This window comes from Lepisosteus oculatus, chromosome 7 (assembly GCF_040954835.1).
Source record: "Lepisosteus oculatus isolate fLepOcu1 chromosome 7, fLepOcu1.hap2, whole genome shotgun sequence".
Taxonomy (NCBI): Eukaryota; Metazoa; Chordata; class Actinopteri; order Semionotiformes; family Lepisosteidae; genus Lepisosteus; species Lepisosteus oculatus.
In genome coordinates this window covers 54,502,116-54,519,735 of record NC_090702.1, presented here as the reverse complement: position 1 = coordinate 54,519,735, position 17,620 = coordinate 54,502,116, and the positions used below count along the sequence as shown (strand labels likewise).

The following is a 17,620-nucleotide window of genomic DNA, read 5'->3' as shown; positions in this document are numbered from 1 at the left end:
TCTGACTGTACCAATGAGCATTCCTGTAATTTATGATATACTGTGTTGTGCTGGATTATTATATCTGCCCTGTAAGGAACATGACTGGGCTGCAGAAATTGAAGAACTATTTAGAAATATAACTTACCCTAAAAGTGTTTTCCGATTTATGATATGACGATTTGGTCTTCATTTTTCCAGCCCTTTTTAAAAAAAATCCTAAAGAAAAATAATCTAGAAAAGGTGATTTAATATTCTATTTCAAAATTTAAGATATTTCTTTAAAAATCCACACTGTTTACACACACACGCCGCTACCTCCGGGCGCAGCCATATTGAATGGTGGATTGTGGGAAAACGTGGTTTAACCCACGTGGTTGTACCGCTTCAGTTTGTATGCAATGCTCTTTCTGTAGGAGTAGTCTGCTGAATCTACGGAGTCGAATAGTTTTTCAGAATATCATTGATAGAACTTGAGAAAGAAAACCCGTCGAGATGATTGCTTCACAGTAAAACGTATTTTGTTTTCTGATTTTCATATGCTGACGTTGGTGTTTAATTATTTCCAATCTCGCAGCATGAGCTTCACCTGATATTTTAAAAACATAATACACGTCCTTTCTTCCATCGTCTTGTTTGAGATTGTTGGAATTGACAGCAACTTTTTTTTCCTATTTCAGTTATATCAATTAAAGTACAAGTCTCGGAATCCATTTTAATTGCAAACACTGGATTAAGATCCCCACCCTTAACATTCCTGATTATCTGCAGCCAGGATTTTTTTTCTCTTGTGACATGTGAGGTCAACGTTATGACTTGCTAACTACTACACTTCAGGGACCCAGCTGCTAGCAGAGGTCCTGGAGGTCTGATGTGTCTACAGGTGTTCCAGTTCCTTCACAGCACCAGCCCTAAAGAGCTGGGAGAAGATGTTCTACTGGTCCAGTTGAAGCAATAATGAGCTGGTTCAGGTCAATAAGAGACTAGGTGCACTGATTACCTGTTGGCACACCGGCCTTCCAAGAACAGGATAAGTGACGCCTGCTTTAGAGTTTGCTGAATTGTAACAAAAATAGAATGTATTTGTCACTGAACCTACTAAGGTTTGAACAGCAGAACAAGAAATTTGCATTATCAGTTAGATTTCAATGAGGGTACCAGATTGCAGTCAGGAGGCCATTTTGATGTACACATGAACCATACAGTATTTTGACATATTTTAATGATGTATTGCATGATTACACCAACAAGACTTTAACCTACAGGCACTCCCTGACCTTACATAAAACGATCATAAAATAATTAAAAAAAAGTTCAGATGTGTATAAATTTTTACAGAAGTGGGAATTAAAATATGGATGCTTTGCACTTCAGTAAATGATTCCTGTTATTAGATTCAGTTGACCTGGCGTGGTCCATATGGAATGTGAGATGAAACTAGAGCACTTTGAGAAAATCCACATGGAGCTGGGTAGACCATGCAACTCCACAGAGTCAGTGCTCTCTACCCATAATTAAATGCAGCACCATAGAGCTGTGTGAAAGCAGCAATCTAACCATTTAATTTTTCTTTAGTCACTGTGGCCATTACTAGTCCCGATTATTCAATTATAGCCTACACATTGTTATAGCTTGGTCAATAACAGGCAACTTTGTGAAAGCCCCACAGTCATGATGATAGTACAGAATGACATACTGACTGCATTCTGTTCAAAAGTCTATAATCACTCCTGCTATTTCTGTCTTTAATAGCAGTGTTATGCTTGACCAAGCCTTGTTTGAAGACCAAACCCTAATTCAGGTCATATAAATATATCACTGAGAAATATGTTAAAAATAAAATAAGTACGTTTCAAAAGTAAATAAGACTGATATCATATGCAAGGCTCATGCTTGGTTTAATATAAAGTGCCCAGATTGGTGGCAATAAGAGACAATGCCATATTCCAGAAATAGGTTTCTTCTTCTTCCACAATAGTGGCTTTCAATTCAAAAAGGAACTTGTGGTGTTTTATAAATAGGGTGAAAACTGGGTGTTTAACACCTTAACAAATATTTGTTTTATTGGGAAATAGAAACAGTCATCAATTTAATTCATAATTCATAATTACAAACCTTCAAACAGTCCTCTGTTGACCTTGAAAATATGCTTCACATTTTGCTTTCTTCATTTTATCATTGCATGTTGTTACAAATAGGTATTGTGTTTGTCTTATCAGCTCACCTGACTCAAGGTGAATGTATTGGTTTGTGAAGCACATTATGTTCTGAAATAGAAGGAAAAGAGAGAGCATGCACAGTACAGGTCCCACCTACTTACTCTTGAAACCTGGGAGGTGCTCTGAGGCTCCAGGTACTTATAAGACTCGGTCTGAACAGTCACTGCTCTTGAGTTACACTGGATACAAAGAAACCTCACTGTCTGACAGCAGAAAGAGCTTTCCTGTATGAGATCCTTTTTTTTTAAACTTCAGCCTACCAGAGCTAATCATCAGGTGAACCGGTGAAGACAATCTAGTAGTAGACAATATTAATTGGTGTAATTGTTAGCAACAGATGCTAAATATTTACCATTAAATAGGAATAGATAAATAATGCTTGAAACTTGAACATCATGAGTATACGTTGTTCATCTCTTGTAAAGTAAAGGACAACATAACTGTACTGTAGGTGAATAATGTTTTTTTCTTTGAAATTTGTTAGGTAGGAAACTTGAAGTCTGAAAGTGCTGATGCACACCACGTACATTTCACTTTCGCTCAGCTTTGTGGATTGAATCACCTCTTTCAAATCAATTGGCTGCTTGAAAATGAAAATCCTCAGTCCCTTTTTACATTAAAGGAAGACTTGTTTCGAAGTGATCTGTGGATTTACAGGGAGACCAGAGACAAAGACGGAAGCAATAGGACCTGGAGGCATCATGTCAGTCTCTTCTGCTGCTGGTACCTTCGTCGTCTGGGACTACGTGGTATTTGGTCTCACGCTGGTGGTCTCAGCTGCCATTGGGATATATTATGCCATTGCTGATGGTGGGCAAAAGACGTCCCAGGACTTTCTGATGGGGGGTCGTAGGATGTCTGCCATGCCAGTGGCCCTGTCCCTCACTGCCAGCTTCATGTCTGCAGTCACGGTCCTGGGAACGCCATCCGAGGTGTACCGGTTTGGCGCCATGTTCGGACTCTTTGCCCTCTGCTATGCTCTGGTGGTCCTCATCAGCTCGGAATTCTTTCTTCCCGTCTTTTACAGATTGGGAATTACCAGCACGTACGAGGTGAGTAGTTAATAACACCTTTTGTAACAACTGGGCTTTGATTTTAAAATTTCTTCATGTTGTGAAGTTTCTTTGGGGGTTCATACTTATTTTAGGGGATTTGTGGTTATTCTTCCAGTTTAGTGTTAAGAAAGAACCAAGGGTCAGTCAAGCACCTCAAAGACAGCAGTCTCAAAATCAACAAGCACCCCAAAGAGAGAGACGTCTCATACTGTAAACCAAGACTAGGCATTGTGCCTGTGACTGCAGAGTAGATATACTGTACCTGTTCCTGATGTTATACAGTATATTGGTGCTACAGCATTGGTGTTATACTGCAAATGGGAAAGGAGACAATCGTCACTGTTACAGACCTTGAAATCAAAGTATCAAAAATAACATTTTGTAGTGGGTTCGTTTTACAACATATCTGAATTCCACTATCTCAGAGTTATCTTGTTCCTTTTCATCACTCACAGAATGCTAAAAGACAGAATAAAATATGTCAAGTAAAAGCTGTTGCGAAGGATTTATCTAAATAGATGAGACAGATCTCAAAAGAATGCAGGAGTACGCAGGTTACGTCACACATTTTGCAAAAGTACTTGCATGCTGTTTCATAAGCTTCTCTATGTTTTATGCTGTATACAGATTATTTCAATTGCTTCAATTCAAATATAAAAACAGCAGAAACAATTTCAACAGGTAACAAGTGTAATTGAAAGTGTAGATCTTGCTACACTATAAAAAATAAGAGTCTAAAAGTCAGCTAACATTAAAAAAATGCTCTAAATGCAGTAGTCTTAATAAATAATGTGTACAGGGGCTCCAGTGCTCTAATGCTATTCTTTCTACGTTTGTTTCACAGTATTTGGAAATGCGTTTTAGCAAAGAGGTTAGGCTATGTGGGACTGCAATATTCATCATTCAAACAGTGAGTACATTTTCATTCTCTTGAAATATTCCAGAATTAAACCTGATGAAAAGGTGTCAAGGGATACCTGAGACTGCAGCCTACAAGATAAAATATATTTGACTGTGTGGACTGAAATCAAATGAATAATTAATCCATTCACAGCAATGACACCTTATGTTAATTCGCAAATATAATTTTAAATGGTTTTCAAAAAATACACACAGGAAATCTGACAGGCAGTGACAGAGAACTCTGGATAAACATGAAATTGACATCATTACATTCAAAAAACAATTTTGTCATTTTGGAATGTTTTTCATTCATACATGACAGAAAAAACATTAAAGTAATTATGTAAGGCATTGTAAGTTAGATTTGATATTAAAGCTATTGTGATGAATGAATATTGTTTTGCTTTTTGCCTTTTTTGAAAATAATGTGCTTTTCATATAGAAGATGGATTAATATACCTGAAATGGACAAGAGCCAGGATGAGAAAAAAACTGGTTAGACTGTTAATGATGGAGAGCAAGATGCTGTTATGAATGTAAAAATACATTTCCTATAATTAGAATTATTATGTCCTTCAAAAATGACTCATGGGATTATGGAATTTTGTACAGTACCTCCATTAAATACTGACTCAGCTAGCCCTTGTCTCCACCGTGAATCTAGACTTAAGTACAACTCACCATGCTTGTCAAATAAAGTCTTGATTGACAGGCTTCATAATTTGACTTACTGTCATGTATTTCACAAGTGACTGGATAGAACTAACTTGCAGTCTCTTTCATGAAATCACAATTTCTTTGGAATATACTGTTGTGTCCTGTTACTACTTTAAAATATTTTTTATCAGCGCACAAAGAAAATTAACTTTTTTTCCCCCTTAATTTCAGGTTTTATATACCGGCATAGTAATCTATACTCCAGCCCTCGCTTTAAACCAAGGTCTGTATATATAGTCTTGCTAGAAATAACGATATTACCTCCATTCTGATTTAGCGTCAATCACATTAATTAAAGGCTCATCAGATCACTGCTCACCAGTCTTCTCTGCATCGGTATTGTGGTTTTGTAAAACAGACAAGTGCCAAATGTGGATAAATTGTTAAATTAATCTTGCTTCATTAATGTAGTAATGGGCAGGTGTACGAAAACCCGAGACTCAACCGGGTAAAACGCGTCAATACAAATCCATAAGTAAGCCTGTACTGCCCAGTACAGCCACTAGAGGGCGCAGTACGGCGAAACGGTTAGGGCGCAAGCGGAAAGCAAGAGAGTGGGCCCAGATCTCAGGTAAGGCACTGCCGTACAGTATTTCACTCATATTGCTCCAGTAAACGTCTTTGGCTAAATGGGTAAAAATGAACGACATGTCTGATAAAAGGGTCAGATAAATCAATAGTAATCTTAGACAAAATCCTCTTCCCAGTTCGTCATGTATTGTAACAAAGACAGACATTTTCTCTCAGGTATAATAATAATAATAATAATAATTAATAATAATAATTGCTTACACTTATATAGCGCTTTTCTGGACACTCCACTCAAAGCGCTTTACAGGTAATGGGGATCCCCTCCACCACCACCAGTGTGCAGCCCCACCTGGATGATGAGTAGTTATGCTCACCCACTTTGATTAATTAATTAATTAGGCCAAAGGAAATTGCAATGCATAGTCACCATTGTCATATGCATTAAAATGTACTAACAATAGTACGCTAGCTAGGTCTACTTTATGAATTCAAACTGTCCATTAAAAGAATGTGTCTTTTGTGTCTTTTGCCTTGTGTCGTTTTCCCCACTCCTCAGTCACCGGCTTCCACCTGTGGGGAGCTGTGATCTCAACCGGCGCCGTCTGCACCTTCTACTGCACCCTGGTAGGACAGCAGCTCCCCGGCGCCTGGGGTGACAGGGGCGCAGCCCTGTGCTGCTCCCCGCGGTCCCAGCGCCTCTCGCTTGTGATTGCAGGGGGGGCTGAGGGCGGTGGTCTGGACCGACGTGTTCCAAGTGGGGATCATGGTGGCAGGATTTGCCTCGGTCATCGTCAGATCTGTGGTGCTGCAGGGGGGGTTCTCGGCCGTTCTCAACGACTCTGACTATGGAGGGAGGCTGAACTTCTGGGAGTAAGTCACTAGCGTGAGCTCTGTGACATGTCGACTGCGCTGGGCTGGTGTACTGTGGATTCAGGGATGTCCTAACCCAGCAAAGACCATGCCGCAGGCACAGTGCCTATAGACAGTCTATACACCCTCTCAAAACCAGCCGTTTTTTTGTGGTCTAACTGCACGAAATCAAGTCAAATTAAATCAACACTTCGATTTCTCAGACCGGTTATTGAATCTCAGTAACAAAATAAACTGACACTATAGAAAAAAATTACAAATTTCGAATTAAGCAGAAAATCGTGAACTTTGTGAAAGTACTGTAACTGTAACTGTAATATTTTACTGCAGAAATGTTCCAACATGATCTGCATGCAGAGTTAACAAGTAGTATTTGTCGGCAAAACTGTGCTGAAATCGAGAGCAATATTTCTATTCGATTAAAAGAGATGTTCTCACAAGGCTTGCTTGTTTACAATGTCATAGGGCCACAACACATCACATGAAGTTTTGTTGCCTCGATCTGAATTTGCGAGCATGGTGCTGTGCATACCTGGAAATTCAATCTATTTTGTGGTGTAAGGTCAAGGGAAAATCAATAACATTTTTTTGTTATGGAATATCTAAATTTATTTTCAGTTATGTATTCAATGTGATCATATCAATTGTCAGTTTTGGTTCACTATTACACCAGTATGATGCTGTCACGATTCCTGCTCTCCGGGCCTGTCAGCTGTCAGCAGCTTGAGACTGGCTGACAGGATCTGCTGGCTGAAACGATCCAATGGGAGATCCAATCAGGTCTTCACAACTCAGTGAAGCAGGCGATCAGAGCTACACACTCCAGGCCGAGAAATACACTTCTTTAATTTTCCATGCTGAGCTGACACTCCTGTAAAATACTTCTGTCAACATGGCGCATTAGAACTGAATTTACTCATTCTTTCATCTCATTTTAGCTTTGACCCCGATCCTTTGAGGAGACACACCTTCTGGACCATCCTCATTGGAGGCACGTTTGCCTGGACAGGGATTTATGCTGTCAACCAAGCACAAGTACAGAGATACATCTCCTGCAAATCTCTGTTTCAGGCGAAAGTGTAAGTCAGACCGCTCAGTGCACCTGGACTGCAGGGTAACTGCAGGCTCGCTTCTAACATCACCCAGCCTCCGGCATGCAGAGGCCCGGGTTCTCAGGGTGCCTGGTAGCTGCTACCTCCTTCTCAATCAACACCCACATCATTCGCTGGAGATAAAGTGAATGGAAATGGGCTACAGAATACGGCTTTGGAAAGAGGGATACAATACTTACCGGCTCTTTATGAGTTTAGAACTTACAGTAACATAAAAATTATTAATCAATCCCCTAACACTGGTCAAACATCAGGTGGCTTCCAAGGAGCTTAACCAGTTAAGGCTCAGAGTCCCAGTAGACAAGTGTAACTGGAATTTCCTCACATGCAGCTGAGGTTTAAATTTGAAAATCACAGGAAACAAGCAGTCACAGGCATCACATAAAAGTCCCGAAGAGGGAGTTCAAAAGGACCTTGGCGTCTGTGTGATCTGGTGTTTTGAATGGTCTCTCCCCCCTGCAGGTCCCTCTACATTAACCTGGTTGGTCTGTGGGTGATCCTGTTCTGCGCTGTGTTTGCAGGCTTGTGTCTGTACTCCATCTATAAGGACTGCGACCCGTGGACAGCACACATCATATCCGCGCCTGACCAGGCACGCCACTCAGATTGTTCCACAAGGAATAATTAGGATAGACAGAGATGCTTGCATGTCTTTTTCAGACAGCTAAAGAAACGTTTGTTTGAACTTTTAATCATATAACCTAAACTCAAACTTGTTTAGAGCACAAAAACTTTCATTTTCAGTGTCATCACCTCTAAAAGCAACAACAGCTACAGTAGTTAGCCGTGAATCACAATTAGGGGTTTAGTGGCCCAGTTATGGAGGAATGACTGTATAACACGGTGTTCTCTAAATGACTGCAGTAAAGAATGCACAATGTTTTTCATTTTGTCAGCTCATGCCATACATGGTTATGGACATCCTGAGAGATTTTCCTGGACTTCCTGGACTGTTTGTAGCATCAGCATACAGTGGGACATTAAGGTAAGAATATGACCAGTATGTGTGTCGATTAGACACCTAATCGGTGCTGTACACCTCTTGATTTTCTTTTTTAAAGCACTGTTGTGTTAAGAGTTTTGCTGCCTCCTGATGAGCTGACCTCTGTTTTAATTTCTACAGCACAGTCTCCTCCAGTATCAATGCTCTGGCAGCTGTAACTGTGGAGGATCTGGTGAAGCCATACTTCAGGATTTCTGACAGCAAGCTTTCTTTGACTTCCAAGGGGCTGAGTGAGTCTTTATATCACCAGGCAGAGTCAGAGAGGTGGAGGACACCACAACTTCAGTGTTATTGTCGTGCGATAAAATATTTCCCGCCAAGGATCTGGCCATACAGGGTATTTTTGGGGTAAACAACAGGTGCCACTTCCAAGACAACTCTGCCCTTGAGAAAATTATAACTCAAGGAGGAGGTGATTAAAATGAATCTGAACACCCGGAGAACATCTAAAGTGTCAGAAATTGAAAAAACGCCATTGAGCCTGGTCTCACCTTCTTCTTAAACCAAGAAATGGTTTTAAAACATCTTTGCACAAGGGGGTCGTGGGTGTATTCAACAGGCCACCCAGCCATGTTGCTGAAGATGATACTGTGCCTCTTTCATGAAATGGCTGGATGAGATTCTTGGATCAATCAGCTACCAGCAGCGAAACTACCAATGAGAGGCCATAATGCCTCCTCTGGTCTATATCATACTGTAAGTCCTTATGTTATGCTGTCATGTACTTAGCACTGAGGGCTGAACAAGCAGACTTATGGTGCAGCCATCAAAAAAGCCTCAGATTTTCATTCTTTGAGCTTAGTACAGTATCTCTAATATGTACCCAGCCTGTGACGAAGTGTCAAGAGACGTATCCGAATCCTATTTAAATCAGCGTAATATTATAGTGTGGTAAGGATTAACAATGTGGTACAACACTTCCGGAAACCTAGTTGTTTTCACAGGATAACACAATTATGTCTTCCAATACTGCAAGACCTCTGAGTTGCCCAGTTCCCTGGGGTTCTCCCACAATGTCTCAGTGAAATCCTTGGATAAATAAACTACTGTACTAACCCTGGAATGAAAGAGAGGGGGTGCTCTCTCAGTTGTCTGCTTTCTGATGGTCTTGTCTCATCTCTGATAGGTGTACTGTATGGGGCCCTGTGCATCGGAATGGCTGGCCTAGCTTCTCTGATGGAGGGTCTCCTGCAGGTAGAAAAAAGCATTTTTTCTCCTTATTTTGAGTCACCTGTGGTTGTGCTGGCAGAACTTTAAGGATATGAGATCATTACATTTGAGTATGTACACTGTAGTTGCGTCAGCACTCGTGGGCTTCTTCAGGTCAGTCCTTGTCTCTTGAGACAGTCTGAGTCTCAGGAAATACAGGCTTGTCGGTGACCCTAGTCAGTCCCTGTCTCTTGAGACAGTCTGAGTCTCAGGAATTACAGGCTTGTCGGTGACCCTAGTCAGTCCTTGTCTCTTGAGACAGTCTGAGTCTCAGGAATAACAGGCTTGTCAGTGACCCTAGTCAGTCCCTGTCTCACGAAGCGTCTTTCAGGACAATCTGGAAGGGAGTGAACAGACACGGGGAGGAGACGAGGAACTGGGCTGGTAGGCTGGTGAACAGGGGGGTGTGACGAAGGTGCTCAGGGGGACATGGTCCAGGTAAAGAAGTCCAAAGGGTGCTCGTAGGGAAATCAGTGGGGAGGCGGGTGGTCCATCCTTGACAAAGGCAAACGAAGTAAAAACCCGGAGCGGGATCTGGGGAGGGGTTGGGGGAATAAAAGGGGGTAATGGGGCCAGGTGCTCCCATCCCCGGACCCAGATGGTCAGGACGCCGTTGTGAAGCCCATGCCGTCTAGCCCCTCCTGGACTCGCGGGTAGGCTGGCGTCCTGGCAGCCGGGCGTCCATCTTCCAAAGCTGAGCCCAGATTGGCAGGAACGTCAGGCTCTTATAGGACGGGGGCAGGAACCGGAGGCAGGTGCAGGAGTTCAGGAAAATGAGGAAGAGCTGGAGCGTCCTTAAGAGGAGGGGTTTGTGATCGTGACAGTACCCCCTCCTTTTCAGGGCGGCTCCGAAGCCCTAAACAAAAAACAAGGAGAAACAAAACCAGATGGAGTCCCGGGCTTCCGGACTGCCGTCCGCGGGGTCCTGGTGTTGGCTCAGCTTTGGAAGATGGACACTCGGAAGCCCACCTACCAGCAAGTCCAGGAGAGACCCGACAGCATAGGCTTCACAACGGCGTCCTGACCATCTGGGTCCGGGGCTGGGAGCGCCTGGCCCTGTTACCCCCCTTTTATTCCCCCGACTCTTCGCCGGATCCTGCTCCGGCTTTTAACTTCGTTCATCTGTGTCAGGATGGATCACCCGGCTTTGGTCATTGGCTTTCCCAGGAAATTCTAACGGACTCCCTTGGACATGTTTGCCCTGGACACACCCTCCCGAGCACCAGCGCACCTTGGACACGGCCCCTGTTCTTCTTCCAGCCCCTATCCCTAGTCTTTTCCCCGTGTTTTCTCACTCCCCTCCGGATTTTGCTGTCTGCATAGGGTCCTGAAAGATGCTTCGTGACAGTCTGAGTCTCTGGAGTTACAGGCTTCTTGGTGACCCTAGGCCACATTCCGTACTCAGTGTTTGTTTGGCTCCCTGCAGGCAGCGATCAGCGTATTTGGCATGATAGGAGGACCACTCCTCGGGCTCTTCGCGTTGGGAATTTTCTTTCCCTGTGCCAACTCTACAGTAAGTACCATCTTAAGCCTTCTATCTGTCTCTCGATACCTGCAATCAATTAAAAACACGGATAATGAAAAAGGAGTTAATTAATATTAAGTCACCCCCATTGCTCAGACTGCACTGTAAAAGATCTAAATAGTTAAAGCAAGCGACACTGTAAAACAACAGTTAATCAAATGCATTTTTTTTATCATGAAAGTAACTTGGTCAGTCAGATTATTTTTCCACAAGGAAGCGAAGAGACCTTGCTGTGGACCTCAAAGCTGTGGTGTTTTCTGAAATGGGCTGTGAAGGTGCCCAGCTGAAAGAGAAATGTCTTCCTTGCATGTACTCATAAGGCTGAAAACAACCCCCACTGTAAACCGCAAGACAAAGGAATAGTAAGAGCCTTTTTGTTTCTTTGGAGGTGGCACTCAAGACAAGCCTGCAGTGGGATGCGGGCGTCACAAGCAGCGGTGGGGCTGGGTGTGCAGGAAGTGGGCTGCAGTGAGTGGGCGTGTCTGTGTTCCAGGGAGGGCTGGTGGGACTGCTGTGTGGACTCTCTCTCTCTCTCTGGGTGGGGGTGGGAGCCCAGCTGTACCCCCCGCCGCCCGGGAGGAGCCGGCCGCTGAGCCTCAGCACTGCTGGCTGTAACGGCAGCCTGCCCGCAGGAGAGTCCAACTGGACAGCTGTGACGTGGCAGCCCCCCCCGGCGCATGGTCTGTGGGGTGAGGAGGAGCCCAGGTAGGAACTGCCGTCCTTCCTGGGGGCTCGGGTACGATCTCTCTCCTGGGGGAGCAGGTGTTCCAATAGGATGCCACCACATCCCTGGGCAGTAACCACCTTGGCATCTTCTCAGAGAGTCAGAGAAACAGCGAGTGAAGACAAACACATAAAAATACACCGTAGTTTCAGAATTACTCTGTTAATAGGGTATGAGCAGGGATAGGTGTATATTTTTTAATAGAATACAGCTTTTTTAGATCCGCTGTCAATATCAATTTATCAGGTAATAGGTCTATTCCATGCTAAAAAGAGAAGAAAGAAAACACAACATTTCGGCTGTGGAGCCTTCTTCGGGTGTGAACAATATCAATTGATACTTTCTAATAGGCAGTCCTGGGGTGTAACCATTCGGAAGAACCTTGGAATTACTGTTACAAATGGGGGATTACGTAAATGGTGAAAATCAGGATCTGACCAAGAGGTTTAGTCAATAGTGAAATAATTATCCATAACCCCCAGCATGTTAGTGATTTATCAGACAGGATAGAGCGGATGGTTGAATTAGAGGCACGATAATGCTTTGTTCTTTTTCTTGAGAGGAGTTATACTCCAGGCACACTTGGTTAAACAAATATGTGTCACAATGACAAGACACAAACTACACAAAAAAACAAAAATAGAAACAAGTTAAACCGAGGTGTGAACTTTACCATTGTTTTTGCTGAAGGTTCCAGGATCTGAGAATAAACCTCAGCAAACATCCTCTTTGCTTTGAAGCTAGAAGTGTAGTGTTTAGTCTTTCAAGTGTCACAACCTTGATCTAAAACCTAAGAGACACTTCTCAGTCACCTAACGCTGTAACAGTACTGTACAGTATGTGTATTTTTCATTTGCAGGCCCTATCTGGCTGAACACTGGTATTCTTTGTCCTACCTGTACTTCAGCACTGTTGGGACTCTAACAGTCATAGCTGTTGGTCTGCTAGTGAGTCTCTCGACAGGTACTGCTGCCCTTCTATGAGAACACATCATTGTGCCGCCTCAGCCTTTATTTCTTTTAATTTAATACAAAAAGGACTTTGTTTCATAAGACATTCAAACAATTGAAAATTTATTTTGAATATCACTGGTTAATTAAAATGTTGATGGCATGAAAATCTGCTTATTGTGTAAAAATGTATTTTTTTCATCTTCTCCTTGTTTCTTTATTAGGGGGAAGAAAGCAGAACTTGGAATCAGGGTTGACTATACAGAAAGAAGACCTAACCGGCTACCAGATTCTCTCTCTTCTTAAACCTAAGGTACAGGGAGCTTCATTTAATCCCTTTGAACCCAATCAATTCAGTTTTCTGATTACAATAACAACCTGCACAAGGAAAGAGTGTTGTTGATGTTTCAGATCAACCAGGGCCATTCAAATTCATGAAGTGCAGTTTATTCTCAGTTCCTGGAACCTAATGAAAGTGGGTTAAATTCTTCCATATTCCTCTTGTGCAACACCTAAATTTACTTTTACTACCTTCGGCATAGCCCTTTCACAGCACTTCATGGTCAGAGCTGACTGTAATTCAGCCTTTTCCTCCCCGATTTCGAAGCTGGCCTGTTTTACAGGGCAGTGGGATGGGATTCTTAAGAATGCGTTGTGCTTAAAAAATCTGGAAGTTTTGTGAGATTAGCATTTTCAGTATTTGAAAATATTCAATTTTGTAAGTGTTTAAATGCATTTCTTTGCTAGATTTGTCTTCCCTTCTTAACACACACTCCAGTCCTTATATAGTGGTATGAACAGCTCATTGTGGTTACAGCTAATGTACAGTTAAAAAAGCGCTGAGAAATGACTGCACTTTCAGCGCTGAGTGAGTGAGACAGGCATCTCTTGCTGGCTCCACGGCCTTCGTAACAAAAGTATTTCGAACCTGCGCCGAACTGTGTCCTGACTTCTTGTGTCCCAGCGTGCTCTTTAACTGCTGCGCTGCGTTTTGTTTTCAGAACGGAGCACGTGAAAAATTGAACCGCGGGGCAAACGCAAACACAAAAGATTGTGGAGCACTTAATCCTGCCTTCAGCCATCCTGAAGAGGACATGAAGGAAACACAGCGCAAAAAACAAACAGTTACATTCATTCATGTCACATGTGGATGAGGAAGCCACAGAACTGCAGTTTTCCCCTGTCATTGCTGTGCATTGTGGTTATTTCCCTTAAGAGTAGAATTGAATTTTAACTTTATAGCAAGAACATGTTTTGTTCTACACCCATCACATGACTAAATTTTGCCATTTTTTAATATATTAACTTAATTTTTCATCTGCAGCTTCACTCATCATGGAATGCAGGCACAGCTGCATCGCCATTTTTTGGCTCAATTTCTCAGCTCAGGCTGCATCTGATTGTGACAGGCCTACCTCTCCTCAGGTGGCTCGTGAGGCCTGAGCACGTGGACAAACCACAATGGAAATGTGCCATTTCATTTTAGAAAAGTTTTAGAATAAAGTTTCATTTTAGGATGGTTTTACACAAAAGAACCCCATGCTCTGAAAAACGAACACTAAATAGCACTGTGGATCCCTTTATATACAGAACCTGCTTAGGCTAAATGAAACCATGAGTCTCACCCTTCAGCAACTAATCAACTGATTACCTGCAGTAATTCGCCCTGTGTGAATCCATTGTGGGGACAGGGACCCTACTGTATGTACAAGTGCTGGAGGCCCCGCTGAGGCAGCTCAGCTGACACTAATCTAACACGACTGCTCGCCTCCCACAGTAATATCTGATTGGAAGAGAAAGGGTTGGTTCCACACTGAAGAAAATAGAAATAAAGAAGAAAAAAACACTATGTTTCAGCTGTGGAGAATTTTTCGGTATGTTCTCAGCCTCTGTGGTCACTCAATCTCTACAGTGAAACCTCACCCTGCTCTGTTGCTGCTTGCGTGTGCACACAGACCATTCCATATTTCAGTAGATAAAATGTTCAGTAACAAACCTCCATTTGCATTGCAGACTATCTGTTAATGAACCCGGTAAATTTAATGAGTGATTACTGGAAATTCCTTTCTCCTTATATTGGAGCAGATTGCTAAAAATAAATTATAATGCTCACTTCTAATCACATTCAAAAGGAAATTGCAACATTTCAATGCGGCTGTAATATCACACTTATTTTTTGAGTGTTATGCCTTTTTAAACCAGAAGATGGAAGTAGTTGGTTATCTAATGTGTAAATGGATCTTGGTAAATTGTCGAGAAGCGATGTACTGTATATAGAAGTTCCGTGAAGAACTTTCTCCTCGACCTCGAGTTAGTTATGCGCAAATATACCTGCTCTTTCACTCAGAGTAAAATGTTCAGTAATCCTTACACTGAATGAAGAAAATATATATAAACCTCTGCAGTCTACTTAACAATAAATCTGAGTGGGGAACTGTGCCAGTGTGCTCTGGCTGCAAACAATGAAGTAAAGGTTTATTTCACTCTGAAAAACTGAAAGACGAAACAGTGTTTCAACTGCTGAGCTTCCATGAGGTCTCCCTCAACAGCCAAAATGTAATCTTTTCTTCTGGTGTTTCAGTCTGGAATTAACCTTTACTTGTTCCATAACAAAAAAAAAATCAATTAAGTCAATTACATACGAGAGCACTTTCAGGACACAGACCCCGAGCCAAGATTTCCATTAGAGAGGATGAAGCTGCTAAATTATTTTATCATTTTCGCCATGATGTCTGGAAAAGAATTATATAGGTATAGGTCACCTAGCGATATAATCACTTATGAATGTGCTAGGTGACCTATACCTATATATATATCTTATAATTGGGGCTAAGGAGCTGCGCCTGAGGCTGGAAGTTTGCCGGTTCGTATCCAGCAGCCGGCAGAGGAATCCTACTCCGTTTGGCCCCTGAGCAAGGCCCTTAACCCCAGCTGCTCCAGGGGCGCTGTACAATGACTGACCCTGCGCTCTGACCCCAAGCTTCTCTCCCTGTCTGTGTGTCTCATGGAGAGCAAGCTGGGGTCTGCGAAAAGACAAATTCCTAATGGAAGAAATTGTATATGGCCAATAAAGTGATCTTATCTTATATCCCGGACTTCAAGTAGGAGGGCCAGGTCATAGACAAGGGTTGAGGCACAAAGGCCTTTCAACAGGAATTTAAAACTCCCACTCAGCTGCGACCCTGAGCACGGTGCTGGAGCTCCCTGTGACGCATTCTGCAGAGACAAGAGGCCAAGGTCCTGCTGCTGGTGCCTCCGTTAGCATAAACGGCAACGGCAGACATTGCATAGGGACCACAAGGCTGCTCCTGCATTCAAAATCCAAAAGCATGTGGTGCTGTTGAGGGATCTCGCTGATGATATAGCTGCCGTAGAAACACATAGAGCAGATCTCGGCAACATTTGGCAACACTATTTAACAAGGTTAAAATTAAAGGACACGTTAGAGTGAAAATAAGTAAACATGGCATAAATCCCCAAGGAAACAATGCTGCAAATGCTGTAGGTACATATTATTCCCTAACATTTTCATGTTATTGTTAGTGTTTTGCTAACTTTTTTCATTTTTCATGCCATCTAGCGAACGGGCTAGATTGGATCCTTTTAACATAACCTTATGTAATGTAAAGCAGAAGAATCTCTTGTTCTCGTCACACCAATGTGAAACAAGAAATCACATCACGTGCCGTGGAGCCTTCTGAAACCTCTGTAAATTAGGCATTCAACAAAACCTTTGCTTTCCCTTTTGTTTGACCCCAGCACTGAACCCTTTCAGAATATGTTTGTTATATATAACAAGAAATAAAACTTTTTAAACAAAAAACCTAAGTTGGTTTCTGGTTATCTCTCAGCAAAGCTAATATTAAGAACAAATACTTCCTGATAAATAATAAATTAATAACATATCGTTACCAAAAACCTACAGTAATGAGAAGAAGCTGTTTGACAGTACTTAATTCATACAAGGATCACATCCAGCCATTGTGTGTCTATTTCTATTGTTTTCCCACAATGTCTAGAAGATGAAAATGATGTGAAACAATAAAGAGCTAATTTCTTCCTAATTAGTAGGTTCTTGATAGAGTATCGGCTTCAACAAAGTCTGAGTAGCCTGTTTCATTCTCCCAAGAACCTTTGTGTGAAGAAGTGCCTCCCATTCTCAGTTTCAAATTCACTTCCACTTTGTTTCTGTGTCCTCTGCTTCATGTTTCATTGTTCATTCTAAAGAATTCAAATGGGGTTTTTCAGTGCCTTGGAGGATTTTGAATACTTGTATAAGGTCCCTTTGTAATCTTCTCGGTTCAGGACTTAAAGGGTTCAGTTTGGGCATTGCTTTGCTCTTGCAATGGTCTCTAGTTGCTTTTCCCTGGACTAATTGCAGAGATCTTGGCCTTTTTAGTGCATTGTCAAATTTTAACATGACATCCACAGATTTAAAATGTAAAATTCTGATGATAGGCTTTTGGCTATACATCTGAGCGTTGTGTGTGTATTTCTATTGTTTTCCCACAATGTCTAGAAAATGAAAATGATGTGAGAACATAAACAGCTAATCTCTGTACATACTGTACATTAACATGAGCATCAGTAGGCTGAGATCATACAGTTTAATTATGAAGATGGGAAACATGGGGAAGTATGACTGTTCATGCTGTAAACGTCAATGGACCTCATTGTAAACCACAGAGTATTAACTATCGTAGTTCAGAGTCTAGTGGGGTAATCATTTAGAATCTCGCTTTCAGACTAGATATGTTTCTGGAAACAAAACGTCTGCATTTGCAGATATATGTGTTAGAAGTTCTCAAACTGAAGTAATTTTG

General features: G+C 42.1%; 2 protein-coding genes across 2 annotated transcripts in view; one reads left to right on the top strand and one right to left on the bottom strand.

Annotated features, from left to right (window-relative positions):
- Window positions 1-298, bottom strand: part of utp20 (UTP20 small subunit processome component) — a 40,389-nt gene extending 40,091 nt beyond the window's left edge. Inside the window, exon 1 of the mRNA XM_069192789.1 lies at window positions 128-298. Coding sequence (XP_069048890.1) covers window positions 128-172 — 45 coding nt within the window. The 5' untranslated portion in view covers window positions 173-298. The remainder of the gene's footprint in view (window positions 1-127) is intronic.
- A 2,169-nt stretch (window positions 299-2,467) lies between these two features.
- On the top strand, window positions 2,468-15,602 carry slc5a8 (solute carrier family 5 member 8). Its single transcript, XM_015351861.2, has 15 exons — window positions 2,468-3,250; window positions 4,098-4,163; window positions 5,045-5,096; window positions 5,961-6,028; window positions 6,120-6,274; window positions 7,213-7,353; window positions 7,849-7,978; window positions 8,283-8,371; window positions 8,510-8,619; window positions 9,516-9,583; window positions 11,025-11,111; window positions 11,617-11,828; window positions 12,707-12,810; window positions 13,022-13,110; window positions 13,799-15,602. Exons 1-15 carry the CDS (start codon window positions 2,900-2,902, stop codon window positions 13,949-13,951), a joined length of 1,875 nt encoding a protein of 624 aa, XP_015207347.2. The 5' UTR covers window positions 2,468-2,899; the 3' UTR covers window positions 13,952-15,602.
- Window positions 15,603-17,620: the final 2,018 nt, after the last annotated feature.